This window comes from Geotrypetes seraphini, chromosome 6 (assembly GCF_902459505.1).
Source record: "Geotrypetes seraphini chromosome 6, aGeoSer1.1, whole genome shotgun sequence".
Classification (NCBI taxonomy): domain Eukaryota; kingdom Metazoa; phylum Chordata; class Amphibia; order Gymnophiona; family Dermophiidae; genus Geotrypetes; species Geotrypetes seraphini.
Window position 1 is genome coordinate 122,662,393 of NC_047089.1, and position 17,811 is coordinate 122,680,203.

The 17,811-nt window shown below is 46.0% G+C and overlaps 1 protein-coding gene across 6 annotated transcripts in view; it reads right to left on the reverse strand.

Moving 5' to 3' along the window:
- Nucleotides 1-15,938, reverse strand: part of TPP2 (tripeptidyl peptidase 2) — a 1,323,399-nt gene extending 1,307,461 nt beyond the window's left edge. For 3 of the 6 annotated variants that reach the window (XM_033947626.1, XM_033947627.1, XM_033947625.1), the window contains exons 1-2: nt 15,702-15,931; nt 15,280-15,472 (exon numbers count right to left, since the gene is read on the reverse strand). In XM_033947626.1, the coding sequence (XP_033803517.1) occupies nt 15,280-15,444 (165 nt within the window). In that variant the 5' untranslated portion in view covers nt 15,445-15,472; nt 15,702-15,931. Of the gene's footprint in view, nt 1-15,279; nt 15,473-15,701 lie in introns of all 6 variants that reach the window. The other 3 variants (XM_033947629.1, XM_033947628.1, XM_033947623.1) reach the window with 2 other exon arrangements.
- Between the last annotated feature and the right edge of the window lie 1,873 nt (nt 15,939-17,811).

Consider the following 17,811-nt stretch of genomic DNA (forward strand, 5'->3'; position numbering starts at 1 on the left):
CTTCTCCACCCAATCCTTCTAAGCACTTCACTCTCCCCTCAGCCAACACTGCTCATTCTCTCTCCAATGTACTTCAGCAACACCAATTCCAATTACTGGTAAACTACCCACCAGCTCTGCAGGTTTCCCTCTACCACAGTACTGCCTATGATGAGGAAGTGACATCAAGGGAAGGAACGCGATAGAGGGAAGCATGCAGAGCCTGTGCAGGTTGCCCAAAGATGTGCCAGCAGCCTCGGGCCAGAGGGGAGTGCTGATTCTGCGCAGATCACAGGAATTACCTCACAAGCATGCCCTGATGTTACATTTATCCAGTCATTATCACCCATTATTATTGTTACCCAGTTTGTTAGCATCCCTAATTTCTGATAACATTTCAGCATCTGTCCGTTCATCCTAGTCAGGAGGACAGTAGTATACGCCTCTCCGTTACCCTTCTCAGAGCAGCTGATTTCTGTGTGCTATCATTCAGCTGGGTATGGGAGCAGTTCTACTCATCCCACAGGTTAGAAGCCTCAGGGATTTAAACAGAGAAAGAGAGGCAGAACTTATTCCACCAAGTTCCTCTCAGTTACCATCCTCCTCCGAGCAAGGTTTTGTTAATCTAATTTTATAGCATTTTGTTGTATACAGTACTCCCCCGATATTCACGGGGGTTCCGTTTCAGGAACCTCCGCGAATGTTGAAAAACCGCAAATATGGTTTTCAGCAAGGGAGACAGGAGAGGGCAGCCGGAGCGCTGGCGAATGAAGGAAATCACTCGCGGTATGCTCCGACTGCCTCTTCCTGTACTAAAGTTGGGCCTCACCAATCAGGAGCTGCGTGTCAAAGGTGCTTCGGCTGCCCTCTCCTGCCTGGTCATTCGCTGTTGGAAAATACCGTGAATGACCGGGACCGCAAATCCACGGCGGAGCACTGTATCCTATATAATAAAACGCTAGCCGTGCATGCGCACTCAGACCTGCGTGATCTGTGATCCCTGATCTGTGATCCGTAGGTCCGTGGTCAGAGTGCGTATGCGGCGGCCAGATCGGGAAAGTAAAGCACAGCACAGCACAGCCGGCGACTCCCCCCTCCCACCCTCACTCACCGCCAAAACTTCCCATGAAGAAGCCCTGCATCAGCCAACAGATCCGACTGGGAACTGGACTCTGATCCAGCAGAGAGTTGCAGCCATATTGTTCTCACCCACAGGAGAAAAACTGTGGGAAACTGAAACAGCCACCGAGGAGGCAGAAGTGCCAGAATCTTGCGACCTCATTACCAATTCAGCCGCATGGAAATCTGATGGTCCCGCAAATCTCGACATACTGTCTCATCTCAGAAACTGCTGCACAAACTGGGTCTGTCAGTTTCTGTAAACAACAGAACCTTACCCTGAGGAAGTAGTGTAGGCAGAACTCTCTCCTAAATATAGCCACAGCAGCCTTAAACTACTTACTCTCAAGTTCCTTTCTTTTTAAACCTATGGGGAAGGCAGGGCTTCATCCACGTTTAAATTGAGAAAAGCGCTGCACCGCGCTAACGCTGGCTTTGCCGTTTTCTGTCCACTGTGGCCCGCCCTCTCTGACTACATCCTGTTTCCACTAGGGTTGGCCGCAGTGGATAGAAGACGCCAAAGTCAGCGGTAGCGCAGGGTAGCGCTTTTCTCTCCATTTAAACGCGGCGGCTGGGAAGGGGGCGGCGGGAAATGCTGCTTCTGCACAGGGAAGTGTGTGAGTGTGGGGGAAATGCTGATTCTGCACAGGGAAGTGTGTGTGTGGGGGGGAAAATGCTGCTTCTGCACAGGGAAGTGTGTGTGTGTGGGGGGGGGAAATGCTGCTTCTGCACAGGGAAGTGTGTGTGTGGGGGGGGGAAATGCTGCTTCTGCACAGGGAAGTGTGTGTGTGTGTGGGGGGGGGAAATGCTGCTTCTGCACAGGGAAGTGTGTGTGTGGGGGAAATGCTGCTTCTGCACAGGGAAGTGTGTGTGGGGGGGGGGGAAATGATGCTTCTGCACAGGGAATTGTGTGTGTGGGGGGGGAAATGCTGCTTCTGCACAAGAAGTGTGTGTGTGGGGGGGAAATGCTGCTTCTGCACAGGGAAGGCCAGGAAATGCTGCTGTTGCACAGGGAAGGGTGGGAAATGCTGCTTCTGCACAGGGAAGGGTGGGAAATGCTGCTTCTGCACAGGGAAGTGTGTGTGGGGGGGTGAAATACTGCTTCTGCACAGGGAAGGCCAGGAAATGCTGCTGTTGCACAGGGAAGGGTGGGAAATGCTGCTGCTGCACAGGGAAGTGTGTGTGGGGGGAATGCTGCTGTGTGGGGGGAAATGCTGCTTCTGCACAGGGAAGGGTGGGAAATGCTGCTGTTGCACAGGGAAGGGTGGGAAATGCTGCTGCTGCACAGGGAAGTGTGGGGGGGAATGCTGCTGTGTGGGGGGAAATGCTGATTCTGCACAGGGAAGGCCAGGAAATGCTGCTGCTGCACAGGGAAGTGTACGTGGGGGGGAAATGCTGCTTCTGCACAGGGAAGTGTGTGTGTGGGGGGGAAATGCTGCTTCTGCACAGGGAAGTGTGTGTGGGAGGGGAATGCTGCTTCTGCACAGGGAAGTGTGTGTGTGAGGGGGAAATGCTGCTTCTGCACAGGGAAGGCCAGGAAATGCTGTTTCTGCACAGGGAAGTGTGTGTGGGGGGGGGAATGCTGCTGTGTGGGGGGAAATGCTGCTTCTGCACAGGGAAGGCCAGGAAATGCTGCTGTTGCACAGGGAAGGGTGGGAAATGCTGCTTCTGCACAGGGAAGTGTGGGGGGGTGAAATGCTGCTTCTGCACAGGGAAGGCCAGGAAATGCTGCTGTTGCACAGGGAAGGCCAGGAAATGCTGCTGCTGCACAGGGAAGTGTGTGTGGGGGGGGAAAAAATGCTGCTGTGTGGGGGGAAATGCTGCTTCTGCACAGGGAAGGCCAGGAAATACTGCTGCTGCACAGGGTTGTGTGGGGGGGAGAATGCTGCTGCTGCACAGGGAAGGGTGGGAGGGAAATGCTGCTGCTGCTGCACAGGGAAGTGGAGGGGACGGAGAGGGAAAGGGGGTCTGGGAGCAATCTTGCTTTGCTTTGGGGAGGGGAGACAGAAGGGGGCCATGGAGAGAAAGAAAGACAGGCAGGCAGGCAGCGCATTGGAACGAAAGACAGACACACAGAAAGACAGCAGGCAGGGAGAGAGACAGAAAGAAAGAAAGAAAGATAGACAGAGGGTGCCAGAGAGAGAACCAGAAAGAAAGGACAGACAGCGGGAGGGAGAAAGACAGAAAGAAAGGAAGAGAGAGACAGGGGCAGGGAGAGACACAGAAAGAAAGAAAGATAGACAGAGGGTGCCAGAGAGAGAACCAGAAAGAAAGGACAGACAGCGGGAGGAAGACAGAAAGAAAGGAAGAGAGAGACAGGGGCAGGGAGAGACAGAGAAAGTAAGAAACAAAGACAGACAGACATATATTCTAGCACCCGTTAATGTAACGGGCTTAAACACTAGTAGTAATATATAATTGCAAAAATGTAGGGCTTTTTATCTTGTTTCTTTTAATATTTTTAAATGGATGGGAGCAATTTTATTGTAGCTCATTGAGTTTCAGTCTATATATTCCTTCAAGGATGGTTGGGAACCAATTGGCTTTCCTACCTAGAAGTAAACCTTCAGCTTCTTTTTTGTTGGATTGTTCTGAGCATACGAGTATGCCATATTATTCCAACAATTCAAGGTTATGGTAAATATAAATGTTTTTAAGGTTCTTCTGCTTATAAAAAAGTTATACCTTGTTGTCAAGGTAATTAGACCCCGGTCATAGGACAGAACAACATTCTTATATATCTATTCCCTGTTTTTATGTGAACTGTCGGTCACTTAATAACAAATTAAATATTTGAGATTTTGTGGTGAATATCAACTAGGTTTCCTGTTTCTTACAGAAATATGGTTTCAATCTTATTCAGACCCAAAGATTAGGGAAGTATGTCCGAATGATTATAAATTTTTACATATGCCAAGAAAAGGAATAAGAGGTAGAGGTGTAGAAGTAAGCAATAAAAGTTTTTCGAAAGTTGAATTACAGGTGAAAATGAATACATCTACTACAGAGAGGATGGCATTTGATGTTCAAAAGGAATCTCATTTAGATTTATTATGTTGTGTAATATCAGACTATCTACCTGGTAAATGGAGCAAGATGAAAACTGAAGTTTGTAAATTTTATAGAACATAATTTGCTTAATTCTAGTCATATTTTTATTGTTAGGAGTAGGAGATATTAATTCACATCTCGAAGAAAGAAATGATCAGAATATAAAAAAACCTTTCACTTTTTTAGACTCTATAGTAGGGGTATCAAACTCAATCACTTTAAGGGGCCGAAATCTAAATCACAGGCTAAGTCGCGGGCCAGACCCCACCCAATCTCAACCCCAGACCCCGCCCCCATAATAGTACTAATTGTAACACCATTTTTTCCATTCATTTTTCATATATACACACAATATAATCTTATTAACAACACATGGAGGGGCATAATAAAAAAAAAAGTCTGTCCCCTTTTGGCCTAAGGCCCTAAACGCTGAAAGTAGCAGCAGGGAAAATTTATTTATTCAATTTTCTATACCGTTCTCCCAGAAGAGCTCAGAACAGTTTACATGAGTTTATTCAGGTACTCAAAACATTTTTCCATGTCTGTCCCGGCAGGCTCACAATCTATCTAATGTACCTGGGGCAATGGGGGGATTAAATGACTTGCCCAGGGTCACAAGGGGCAGTGTGGGTTTGAACCCAAAACCCCAGGGTACTGAGGCTTTAGCTTTAACATAACGCCACACACTCCCCCGTCCATTCTAAAAAAAAAATCCAAAATTAGGGTTTCTTTGAGAATTGCCTACCTCTATGTTCAGCAGTTTAATCGCCCAGACCACCACTACGTCTAACCTTAGAATACATTATCAACCAAAAAATAGCCCAAGTCTCAAAAGCCCACAACAAGACAAAGGAGGAGCCAGTCCTTCGCTTAAAAGCTGGATTCTTTAACCAGCGTCTGTCAAAAACCAACACCGGTTACAGAATCCACCCCCTCCCCCGCTCCGCACAATCACGACAGGAGAGGTGGCTCATCTCCCCTGCTGCGATCGCGATCCCCCCTGAACTGCCGCGAACCGCAGCAGGAGAGATGCCTGGGTCAACCAGAATTGGCCCAGTTGCTTTAGGCCCCTCAGGCGCCTGACACAATCAGATCCTAAGGCCCGCCATTCGGAGGATGGTGGGTCTGCCGGGCAGACGGGCTTATGACCTGTCCGTCCAGCCAACTTAATGTAAGTGCAGGGGGATGTCAGGGGTGGGGGGTGCACCATGGGCAGGAGGGCCTGGGATCCCTCCTGCCCGTATTTTAGGGAGGGGGTTGCTTCGGCAGGAGGGGTTGGGCTCCCTCCTGCCGGTATTTTAGGGGAGTGGGGGGTCATGTGGTCGCCTCGGCAGGAGGCCCGGGCATCAGGTGATCCCAAAGATGGATCTACAAACAACGGCTCAGATAAACGGGAAGATCATGCTGAAATTGAAAGTGACAGAGAAAGAGCGCAAAATGAAACAAAAAGAGTTAAAGACTGAAAAGTCCAAGAAGGCAACACAAAGAGAGCTCAAATGTATGTATATGAATGCCAGAAGCTTATCAAACAAAATGGGGGAACTGGAAACACTAGCAAGACGAGAAGAACTAGATATCATCGGAATAACCGAAACTTGGTGGAATGAAGAGAATGAATGGGACACAGTACTGCAGGGATACAAACTATACAGAAGAGATAGAATGGGGCAAAGAGGGGGAGGTATTGCCCTGTATGTCTATGAATGAGTAGAGTCCATCAGAGAAGGGAAGATGGAAGGAAAGGAAAAACTTAGAGTCCCTCTGGATAAAGATTCCAAGACAGAGCGGAGCAGACACAAAAATTGGCCTCTACTATTGACCCCCAGCACAGACGGAAGAAGCAGACACAGCAATGATAGAGGAAATCAACCATGAATGTAGAACAGGTAACGTAATGATCATGGGAGACTTCCACTTTCCGGGGATGAACTGGAACCTAGGAACCTCAAATTGCGGCAGGGAAACAAAGTTCCTGGAAATAATAGGGGACTGCTTCCTGGAACAATTGGTGGGAGAACCAACAAGAGGAACTACAACCTTAGTCCTAAATGGCATAACTGGAAAGACAACAGACGTGGAAGTCACGGTCCCGCTGGGGACGAGCGATCACAACATGATCAATTTTAAAACTGGCATCGGGAAGGGGAAACGAACCAAGACTCAAACCACAACTTTTAACTTCAAAAAAGGGAACTTCGACATCATGAGAGCCATGGTAAAAAAAACGACTCAAGAAAATCACAGCCAAAATCAAAACGGTCGACCAAGTATGGTCCCTACTAAAGAATACCATCACTGAAGCGCAGATTCTCTACATTCCGCAGATATCCAAAGGAAGGAAAAATAAGAACAAAGGAGAACCAGCTTGGCTAACTAAAGGGGTGAAGGAAGCGGTAAGGGAAAAGAGGAACTCGTTTAAAAAATGGAAACGCGAACGAACAACGAACAATGGAACAGTCACAAAGTCGACCAGAAGAAGTGTCACAAGATGGTAAGACGCGCCAAAAAGGCCTATGAGGAAAAGATAGCGCAAGAAGCCAAAAACTTCCAGCCCTTTTTTAGATACATAAAAGGGAAAAAACCAGCAAAGGAGGCAGTGGACCTCTCGATGACCAAGGAATAAAAGGGTGCATCAAGGAAGACAAACAGATTGTGGATAGGCTAAATTCATCTTCGCATCTGTCTTTACTGAGGAGGACACTGCACCAATGCCCAAACCAGGGAAAGTATTCAGGGGAGAAATTGAGGATAGCCTCATCACAGTGGATGTGGATTTGGACATGATATACTATCAGATCGACAGACTAAAAAGTGACAAATCCCCTGGACCAGATGGAATTCACCCGAGAGTGCTAAAGGAACTTAAGATAGAAATCGGAGAGCTTTTACAAACCCTAGCTAACTTGTCAATTAGAACCGGAAGAATATCAGACGACTGGAAGATAGCAAATGTCATTCCAATCTTCAAAAAAGGATCGAGAGGAGAACCGGGCAACTATAGACCTGTGAGTCTTACGTTGGTTCCTAGGAAGATGGTTGAACCATTAATCAAGGATAGCATAGTGCAACACCTGGAGAATCACGACCTGCTGAGAGCTAGTCAATATGGCTTCAGGAAGGGGAAGTCATGCCTGACGAATTTACTTCAATTTTTTGATAAGGTGAACAAACAAATCGATAGTGGAGACCCGGTGGATATAATATACTTGGACTTCCAGAAGGCGTTCAACAAGGTTCCACACGCTAGGCTTCTGAGGAAACTGCAAAGCCATGGGATTGAAGGGGATATACTAAGATGGATAGAAAATTGGCTGGAGAACAGATTGCAGAGGGTAGGCATAAATGGGAAGTTATCAGACTGGGAAAAGGTGACAAGCAGTGTGCCCCAGGACTCAGTTCTTGGACCAATATTATTCAACATATTCATAAATGACCTGGAAGAGGAAACGACGAGTAATATAATCAAGTTCGCAGATGACACGAAACTATGTCGATCAGTTAGATCACAAAAGGACATTGAAGAACTCCAGAGAGATCTGAACCAGCTAGAGAAATGGGCAGAAAAGTGGCAGATGAAGTTTAATATAGACAAATGCAGTGATGCATCTGGGTACGAAAAACAAGGAACATGATTATAAAATGTTAGGTGTGACATTGGGCAAGAGTGAAAAAGAAAGGGACCTGGGTGTACTGATAGACAGAACCCTGAAGCCATCGGCGGCAAAGAAAGTGAACAGGATGTTGAGCATGATAAAGAAGGGTATTACGAGTAGATCAGCGGACGTCATAATGCCGCTTTACAGAGCAATGGTCAGACCACACCTGGAGTACTGTGTCCAACACTGGTCTCCTTACCTAAAGGATATAACCCTGCTGGAGAGGGTGCAGAGGCAAGCCACAAAGCTAGTAAAAGGTATGGGAAATTTGAGCTACAAAGAACGCCTCAGAAAACTAAGCTTGTTCACCCTTGAGAAGAGAAGACTGAGATGGGATATGATAGAGACTTTTAAAATACTAAAAGGTTTTGACAAAATAGAGCAAGAAGCATCATTATTGACGTTGTCAAATGTGACTCGGACGAGAGGTCATAGACTGAAATTGAGGGGCGACAGGCCCAGGACTAAAGTCAGAAAGTTCTGTTTTACACAGTGAGTGGTGGACGCTTGGAATGTTCTCCCGGAGGAGGTAGTGACGGAAACCTCCATTATGGGATTCAAATGGAAGTTGGATGCACACCTCCTTGCAAATCACATTGAGGGATACGGAAAATAAGGTCTTCATCAGGGAACACCTATGTCTTAAACAGGGAACACCTGGATTGGCCTCCGCGTGTGCGGGTCACCGGACTAGATGGACCAAAGGTCTGATTCGGTGAAGGTATTTCTTATGTTCTCAACCAACCTGCAAAAAAAAAAAAAAGAAAATAGTCTACCGCATTCCTCAAACCTCTGCAAGTCATGCGCTCCTAACCCAACAAACTACTCCCTCTAGCCTCCAAAGCATGAGCGACAGCCATTCCTGACAACACCCCCTCCTTTCCTCTGGCCCCAGAAGCAGCAGAGCCAGTCCTCACAACCCCCCTCATCCAATTCTGGTTACTGCATCACAAAAAAAAGATATACTGCAATCAGAATGAAATATAGACGGATAATGATAAATGGAATGTGATGACCACTATGAGGCAAGTCTAAAGAAGCTAGAGCTCTTCAGCTTGGAGAAGAGACATCTGAGGGATATGACAGAGGTTTATGAAATACTGAGTGGAGTGGAATAGGTAGGCATGAATCACGTGTTTATTCTTTTCAAAAATACAAGGTCTAGAGAGCATGCAATGAAAGATTGGGTTCTTACCTGGATAATCTTTTGGTTAATCTACTACGGATTCCATATATGTGGTGATTAATCCATTCTCGCAAAATGGATTTGCACAAGTGAGAATACTTACAACTTTGAGCACCTCCCATATGGAGGCGGAGCCCAAGTGCACCCTCCAATTAAGTCACAAAGCGATCGATCTTCAATTGAACAGAAGACAAAGAAGGAGCAGAAATAGATATGGTATGCACAGAGATTCCCCAAATCAGTTCTGCTCTATCACTTAGAAAACAAGAATTAAAACAATTCAACAAAACAACTGAAAAACAACCGTAGAGAAACAACCTGCTGTGTGGAACTGGCACTAACAGTAAGGGAGCCAGAGGCTGAGGAATACACTTACTCATACCGGATTTCTTGGCATTAAACTGTCTGGCTGACAGGAGAACTATTCTAGGCCTGAAACACAGACATATTCAAGGCAGAAAAGCAGGCCATACAGAAAAGACAGAGGGTGGGCCATATGGAATACATCATAGATTAACAGAAAGATTATCCAGGTAAGAACCTAATCTTTCATTCTCTTACATCTACTCACTGTGGTGCTTTAATTCCAAGACATACTATTTGGAGGCTTAAGGCTTGCCCCATCTGTCTTCAACTTGCCAGTATTAAGGAGGAGCTCTGCAAACTTAAACAGGAATTGAATACAATTAAAGCAGCTTCCATCACTCCACAAAATCATACCAACTTACCACCTCTACCTCAAAGAATAAAACAGCCCAGGAATAAATGGGTCACAGTAGGCTCAGGAAAACTGCGACATGTAACACAGAAACATCCACCTTCACTAATATTAGCTCTACAGAATTCCTTCGCTCCACTAGTGCACTGCGATACTCAGGAAAACAGAAGGGAGGTGGGACTGGAACCAATGAAGGTAACTCAAGAGAACAAGAGCACCCTAAGTACAAATAAAAAAGCCAAAAACAGAAAACTATTACTGTTGGGGGATTCCATTATCAGAGGCATTAACCTTGGAACACAGGGCGAGGAGACCAAAATAGTGAAATGTCTTCCAGGATCCTCAGCTACCAGGAGTTCCAGGCAAATACTGACTATAATTAAGGAAGAAACTAAGGATTTTAACACTGATGTTGTTATCCATCTGGGAACAAATGACCTGGCCAACAACTCCACACTTGCAGCACAGAAAGCTTTTCGGGAGCTTGGTGAGGGCGTGAAACCTTTTGTAAAGACTTTAGCTTTTTCTGAAATACTGCCTGCATATGGAAAAGGAGAGCAAAGAGTGAAAAACACAGAGGACTTTAATAGATGGCTCAGAGCCTGGTGTCATCAAGAAGGCTTCAGGTACATAGGAGGATGGGGAAATACATGGAAGGACAAGAAGCTATATTGCACTGATGGGCTACATATTACTACAGCAGGAAAAAGAAACCTTGCAGAGAAATTTAGACAATATTTTTCTAGGCATTTAAACTAGAAGGTGGGGGTGGTGTATGTACGAAGGACAATTATAGAGACCACCCCCGGCAAAAGAAAAGATGTGATAGTAGTAAAGGCTGCAACATAAGCAATATCAGCAACTCATTTCTTAGTATTGCAACGGAAAGTGAAACGACACAAAAATCCATACGAAAAAGGAGATTATCGCTGAAAAATAGCTGGAAAGCGATGACCACAAATGCTCGCAGTCTAAGCAACAAAGTTCATGATCTGCAAGCCCTGATATTAGAGGCAGATCTAGATATTGTTGCTATCACAGAGACATGGTTCAGTGAATCACATGGATGGGATGCAAACATACCGGGATATAATCTTTTTAGGAAGGACAGAGATGGTCATAAAGGTGGAGGAGTAGCTCTCTATGTAAAGATCAATATCCAAGCGACCGAAATGCAAGGGACCTGGGGAGAGGAAGAAGCGATATGGATTGCTCTGAAAAGAGAAGATGGAACTTCTATCTACGTGGGTGTAGTCTACAGACCTCCGACTCAATCGCAGCAAATTGATAAGGATCTGATTGTGGATATCCAAAAGTTTGGAAGGAAAGAGGAGGTTCTGCTGTTGGGAGATTTCAACCTGCCAGATGCGGACTGGAATGTTCCGTCTGCGGAATCGGAAAGAAGTAGGGAGATTGTGGATGCCTTTCAAGAGGCTCTGCTCAGACAAATGGTGACGGAACCCACAAGGGAAAAAGCGATATTGGATCTGGTCCTCACAAATGGAGAGAGTATCTCTAATGTTCGAGTGGGTGCTCACCTGGGTAGTAGCGATCATCAAACGGTTTGGTTTGATATAACGGCTAAAGTGGAGAGTGGCCGCACGATACTTAAAGTCCTAGATTTCAAACGTACGGACTTTAATGCAATGGGAAAGTACCTGAAGAAAGAGCTGTTAGGATGGGAGGACATAAGAGAAGTGGAAAGACAGTGGTCTAAGCTGAAAGGAGCAATAAAAATGGCTACGGACCTTTATGTGAAGAAAATCAATAAAAACAAGAGAAAAAGGAAGCCGATATGGTTCTCCAACCTAGTGGCTGAGAAAATAAAGGCGAAAGAGTTGGCGTTCATGAAATATAAAAAAACCCAAGAAGAGGAGAGCAGAAAGGACTACAGGGTGAAACTGAAAGAAGCCAAGAGAGAGATACGTTTGGCGAAGGCACAGGCGGAAGAACAAATGGCTAAAAATGTAAAAAAGGGAGATAAAAATTTTTTCAGATATATTAGTGAAAGGAGGAAGATAAAAAACGGAATTGCTAGGCTAAAAGATGCTGGGAACAAATATGTGGAGAGTGATGAGGAGAAAGCAAATGTGCTAAACAAATACTTCTGTTCTGTGTTCACAGAAGATAATCCTGGAGAAGGACCGAGATTGTCTGGCAAAGTTACACGAGAAAATGGAGTAGATTCTGCGCCGTTCACGGAGGAGGGTGTTTATGAGCAACTTGAAAAACTGAAGGTGGACAAAGCGATGGGACCAGACGGGATCCATCCCAGGATACTAAGGGAGCTCAGAGAGGTTCTGGCGAGTCCTATTAAAGACTTGTTCAACAAATCTCTGGAGACGGGAGTGATTCCTGGGGATTGGAGGAGAGCGGATGTGGTCCCTATTCATAAAAGTGGTCACAGGGATGAAGCAGGAAACTACAGGCCGGTGAGCCTCACTTCAGTTGTTGGAAAAATAATGGAAGTGTTGCTGAAAGAAAGGATAGTGTATTTCCTTGAATCTAATGGGTTACAGGATCCGAGGCAACATGGCTTTACAAAAGGTAAATCGTGCCAAACGAACCTGATTGAATTTTTTGATTGGGTGACCAGAGAGCTGGATCGAGGACATATGCTAGATGTAATTTATTTGGATTTCAGCAAAGCCTTTGATACAGTTCCTCATAGGAGGCTGTTGAACAAACTTGAAGGGCTGAAGTTAGGACCCAAAGTGGTGAACTGGGTCAGAAACTGGCTGTCGGACAGACGCCAGAGGGTGGTGGTTAATGGAAGTCGCTCGAAGGAAGGAAAGGTGACTAGTGGAGTCCCTCAGGGTTCGGTGCTGGGGCCAATCCTGTTCAATATGTATGTGAGTGACATTGCTGAAGGGTTAGAAGGAAAAGTGTGCCTTTTTGCAGATGATACCAAGATTTGTAACAGAGTAAACACCGAAGAAGGAGTGGAGAATATGAAAAAGGATCTGCAAAAGTTAGAGGAATGGTCTAATGCCTGGCAACTAAAATTCAATGCAAAGAAATGCAGAGTAATGCATTTGGGGATTAATAATAGGAAGGAACCATATATGCTGGGAGGAGAGAAGCTGATATGCACGGACGGGGAGAGGGACCTTGGGGTGATAGTGTCCGAAGATCTAAAGGCGAAAAAACAGTGTGACAAGGCAGTGGCTGCTGCCAGAAGGATTCTGGGCTGTATAAAGAGAGGCGTAGTCAGTAGAAGGAAGAAGGTGTTGATGCCCCTGTACAGGTCATTGGTGAGGCCCCACTTGGAGTATTGTGTTCAGTTTTGGAGACCGTATCTGGCGAAAGACGTAAGAAGACTTGAGGCGGTCCAGAGGAGGGCGACGAAAATGATAGGAGGCTTGCACCAGAAGACGTATGAGGAGAGACTGGAAGCCCTGAATATGTATACCCTAGAGGAAAGGAGAGACAGGGGAGATATGATTCAGACGTTCAAATACTTAAAGGGTATTAACGTAGAACAAAATCTTTTCCAGAGAAAGGAAAATGGTAAAACCAGAGGACATAATTTGAGGTTGAGGGGTGGTAGATTCAGGGGCAATGTTAGGAAATTCTACTTTACGGAGAGGGTAGTGGATACCTGGAATGCACTCCCGAGAGAGGTGGTGGAGAATAAAACTGACTGAGTTCAAAGAAGCGTGGGATGAACACAGAAGATTTAGAATCAGAAAATAATATTAAATATTGAACTAGGCCAGTACTGGGCAGACTTGCATGGTCTGTGTCTGTGTATGGCCATTTGGTGGAGGATGGGCTGGGGAGGGCTTCAATGGCTGGGAGGGTGTAGATGGGCTGGAGTAAGTCTTAACAGAGATTTTGGCAGTTGGAACCCAAGCACAGTACCGGGTAAAGCTTTGGATTCTTGCCCAGAAATAGCTAAGAAGAAAAAATAAAAAAAAAATAAAAAATTTAAATTGAATCAGGTTGGGTAGACTGGATGGTCCATCCGGGTCTTTATCTGCCGTCATCTACTATGTTACTATGTTACTACTCTAGATTCTGTACGAGTGGTGATGTACCAAAGCTGTGGCTGATGTCTAGGGTGGAACCGAAGAGCCTGTCTGCAATACCAAGGACCCAAAAAGTGGCATCCTCCCGAGATGTCACATCTACTTTGTAAAACTTGGAAAAAGTATGTAGAGTAGATCAAGTAGCTGCTTGACAAATCTCTGTGGAAGGCACTGCTCGAGACTTCGCCCAGGAAGAGGCGACACTCCTGGTCGATCGAGTGTGCCTTGAGAGAAATTGGGATGCTTCTCGCAGGCAATGCACACCACTGAAGAGATGGCCATGTGCATCTATCTAGCAATAGAGGCCTTAGATGCTGGTTTGCCAAGCTGGGAGTGGCTGGTAAGCACAAACAGATGGTCAGAAAGACACATATCATTTGTCATTTCCAAGTACAGTAAAACCACTTGTTTTGCAAGTCAAGCAAAACATTTTATTAAATATTAACTTGATAAACAAGCAAGGTCTTACAATATACACACATCACATCATCATAACTGAGCCGTTGGTTCTTCTCTCTCTCTGACGATGTGGGAGTGTAGTGACTGTTCTAAATGAGCGAGGTTTTGCAATACAAGTACTTATAGTATTTTGTATTAAAGTTTTTGGGTTGTGGAATGAATCATCTAAATTTCCATTATTTCTTATGGGGAAATTTGCTTTGATATACGAGTGTTTTGGATTACAAGCATGGTTTTGATACGAATTATGCTCATAAACCAAGGTTTTACTGTACTGGTTTGTCCTGTTTGCCAGACCTCAAGGACTGAAAAGCAGGCAGATGAACATCCTGGTTGACAAGTGAAAAAAAAATCTAAGCAGAGCAGATCAGAAACACCTCTGCATGGTTTGCTTGCAAAATAAAAACTGGAGTGTACACTGGGTTCTGCCTCCATATGGAGGTGCTCAAAACTGTAAGTATTCTCACTTCTGCAAATCCAGTTTGTGGGAAAGAATTAATCACCACATGTATGGAATCCGGAGCAGATGTAACATAATTAAATTTATTACTTAGTAACTTAAAACAAACTGAAGAAAATATTTATTCACTCAACATGGAATTAAACTCTGGAATTCATTGCCAGCAATGTGGTGAAAGCAGGTATCTTAAAAGGGTAAGCAGCGTAAAATCTGTTGTACCCTTTTGCGATCCTACTGGAAACAGGATACTGGGTTTGATGGACCTTTGATCTTGTCCCAGTATGGTAACTATTATGTTCTTATAGAAAAATGAACACAAAGACCATATGGTCTTATCTAATCTGTCTAACCATTTCATCTATTATTCCCTTCTCTCCCTTAGAAATATAGGAAAGATAGCTGCATAGATACAGAGAAATATACACACATCTCGAACGCTGATGGAGATTTGTGCTTGCATTACATTTCTCTGAAAGCTTACAAAAGATCAAGGGTAATAGTCAACCCAACGCTGTGCTCGATAGAAAATACAGATGAGAGCAGCACTGCTTTTCCCTTTGCCACACTGGGCTAACCGAGCAAAAAAGGCAATGTGAAGGGCTACGTCTATTACTACTTACCTGCATGCCCGGTGCAGCAGGATCAACGCCAGTGTCCAAGACAGCAATAAGTACCCCTCGACCATCATACTCCGGGAAACGAGTAACAAAGGTAGCAGCACCGGTCTCCTTCTTCGGCAGGAGACCATGTAATGGGAAAGGTTCTTCACCAACCACAGAAGCCATGACTTGGCAGGGAAGCAAGCAGGTCAGACTAATTGAAACAACGAAAAAACGCAGAGTTACCAAGCCACGCGTATTCGGTTGCCTTCACACTCACACGCCGAGCACCTCTCTTACACGAATTTGGAGACTAGAGGACCGATCTCCCTTCCCCCTGGTCTGCCTTCTCTCCCTCTTTCTCTCTGCCCGGTCTAATTTGTTTCCTCCTCGCCTCCTGGTCGTCTATTCAGCACTACCCCCTCCTACCGTAAAACTGATACCTGAGATCATCCGCTACCAATCCAGCAGCTTTCCTCCTTTGGTGACCGTTCCTTCTTACACAGCCTCTCTTTCTCTAGCGTCCCACCTCGTCGGAAACAGGAAGTTGTGTCAAAGGCGGATGCATGCGTGTGTAGCGACCTTCACTTGCAGATACGTCGCTTCACGTGGAGTTCATCATACCCACGTGCTAGTAGATGAAAGTGTGACCTCTGCTGTCTGATTATTGAATCCTGGAAATATTACACCAGTGTTTCTCAACTTCTTCAAGCCAAGTACCCCCGAAGTCTTAACAGATTTCAACAAAGTACAATCGACCCCCAGACCTACCCAAGCTCCGCCCCAAACCCCTCCTCCATTACTAATTGTAATGCAATTTCTTCATATGCATAAATATACACAGCAGATATAAATTCTCAAAACTGACACATTTCAATCACTAAAGTGAAAATAAAATCATTTCCATACCTATGCTGTCTGCTGATTTTATTATTCTATTCATCTTTTCTAAGAATATAGCCTTACTGGGTCAGACTAATGGTCCATCTAGCCCAATATCCTTAAGGTGACCATACGTCCCGTTTTGAACGGGACAGTCCCTTTTTCACATCCCCTGTCCCCTTGTCCCCACTCACAGCTTCGGGACGCCCGAAATGTCCCGTTTTCAGAGAGGGCGTCCCAAAGCTGTGAGTGGGGACAACGGGACAGGGGATCGCAGCCTCCTAGCTCTCCCTCCCAGCGAGTTGACAACCTCCCTCCAGTAGCGTGGGCAGCCGCAGCAAGCTAAACAGGCTGCTTCGCGGCTTTCTACTGCCGATGAAGCGTCACTGATGACGTCTTCGGTGACTAGGCAGAGGGATTAGCGGGCAGGAGAAAGCCGCGAAGCAGGCTGTTTAGCTTGCTGCGGCTGCCGACGCTACTGGAGGGAGGTTGTCAACTCGCTGGGAGGGTCGGGAGGGAGAGATAGGAGGGTCAGCGGGGGTTCGGCTGGGAGGGGGGAGGAGCGGTCTGCCTCGGTGCTCCATTACCTTCTTCGGGCAGCAGCAGCATTTACAATTCGCTGCTGTTGCCGGCTTCAGGCCTTGCTTTCTGCCGGTCCTGCCTACTTCCTGTTTTCATGAAGACAGGACCCGACAGAGAGGAAGGCCTGAAGCCGGCAACAGCAGTGAATTGTGAATGCTGCTGCTGCCCGATGAAGTTCTTGGGTGACAAGGAGGAAAGGGAGCAGAGGGGGAGAGAATTGGGGAGAGTGTTGAAGTAAGATGAGGGAGGGAATGAAAGGAAATGCCAGGGCTTGGAGGGAGGAAGGAAGGTATGCCAGCCCAAGGGAAAAGGAAGGAGGAGATGTCAGAGCATGGAGGGGGAGGGAGAGATGGAAGAAAAGGAAAGGAGAGAGATGCCGGGAATCTGGGAAGGGATGATGCCAGACCATGGGGGAAGGAAAGAAAGGAGAAGAGAGAGATGCCAGAGCATAAGGGATGGGGTGGAGACAGAGAGACAGAGCTGAAATCAATCATGTACAAAGGAGAGAAGGGGCACGGGATAGATAGTTTATGGAAGGAGCATACAAAGAGGGAAGATGCCATATGGAAGAGAGAGGGCGGACACTGGATGGAAAGAGCACAGAGGGTAATGAATGGAAGGGGCGAGATAGAGGGTGAACAGTAGATGGAAGGGATAGAGAGAGGGAAACAGACAATGAATGGAAGTGTGGGGGAGAGGAGGAACAGCCGCTGAATGGAAGTGTGAGGGACAGGGGGAGCAGACACTGGAAGGAAGTGGGAAGGAGAAAGAAAAAAGGGCACATGCAGGATTGAGGGAAGAGGATAGAATTACTGGAAGTGGTGAGGGAAAGAATGGCAAGCTATAGGTAGACACAGTGAAAGAGGGAAATTGAGGACTGAATAGTAAAAAAGAATTTAGACAGAGGCAGAAAATAAATTGAGAAGGAAGACCAGGGAAGAACAGGAGGAAGGGAGCGGAGAGAGAGATGCCAGAGCAGGGGGGAAGGAGAGGAGACAGATACCAGACCTGTGAGGAGGAAAAGAGGAAGGAGACAGATACTAGATCCGAGGGGAAAAAAGGAGGAGAGAGATATGCTAAAATCTGCTG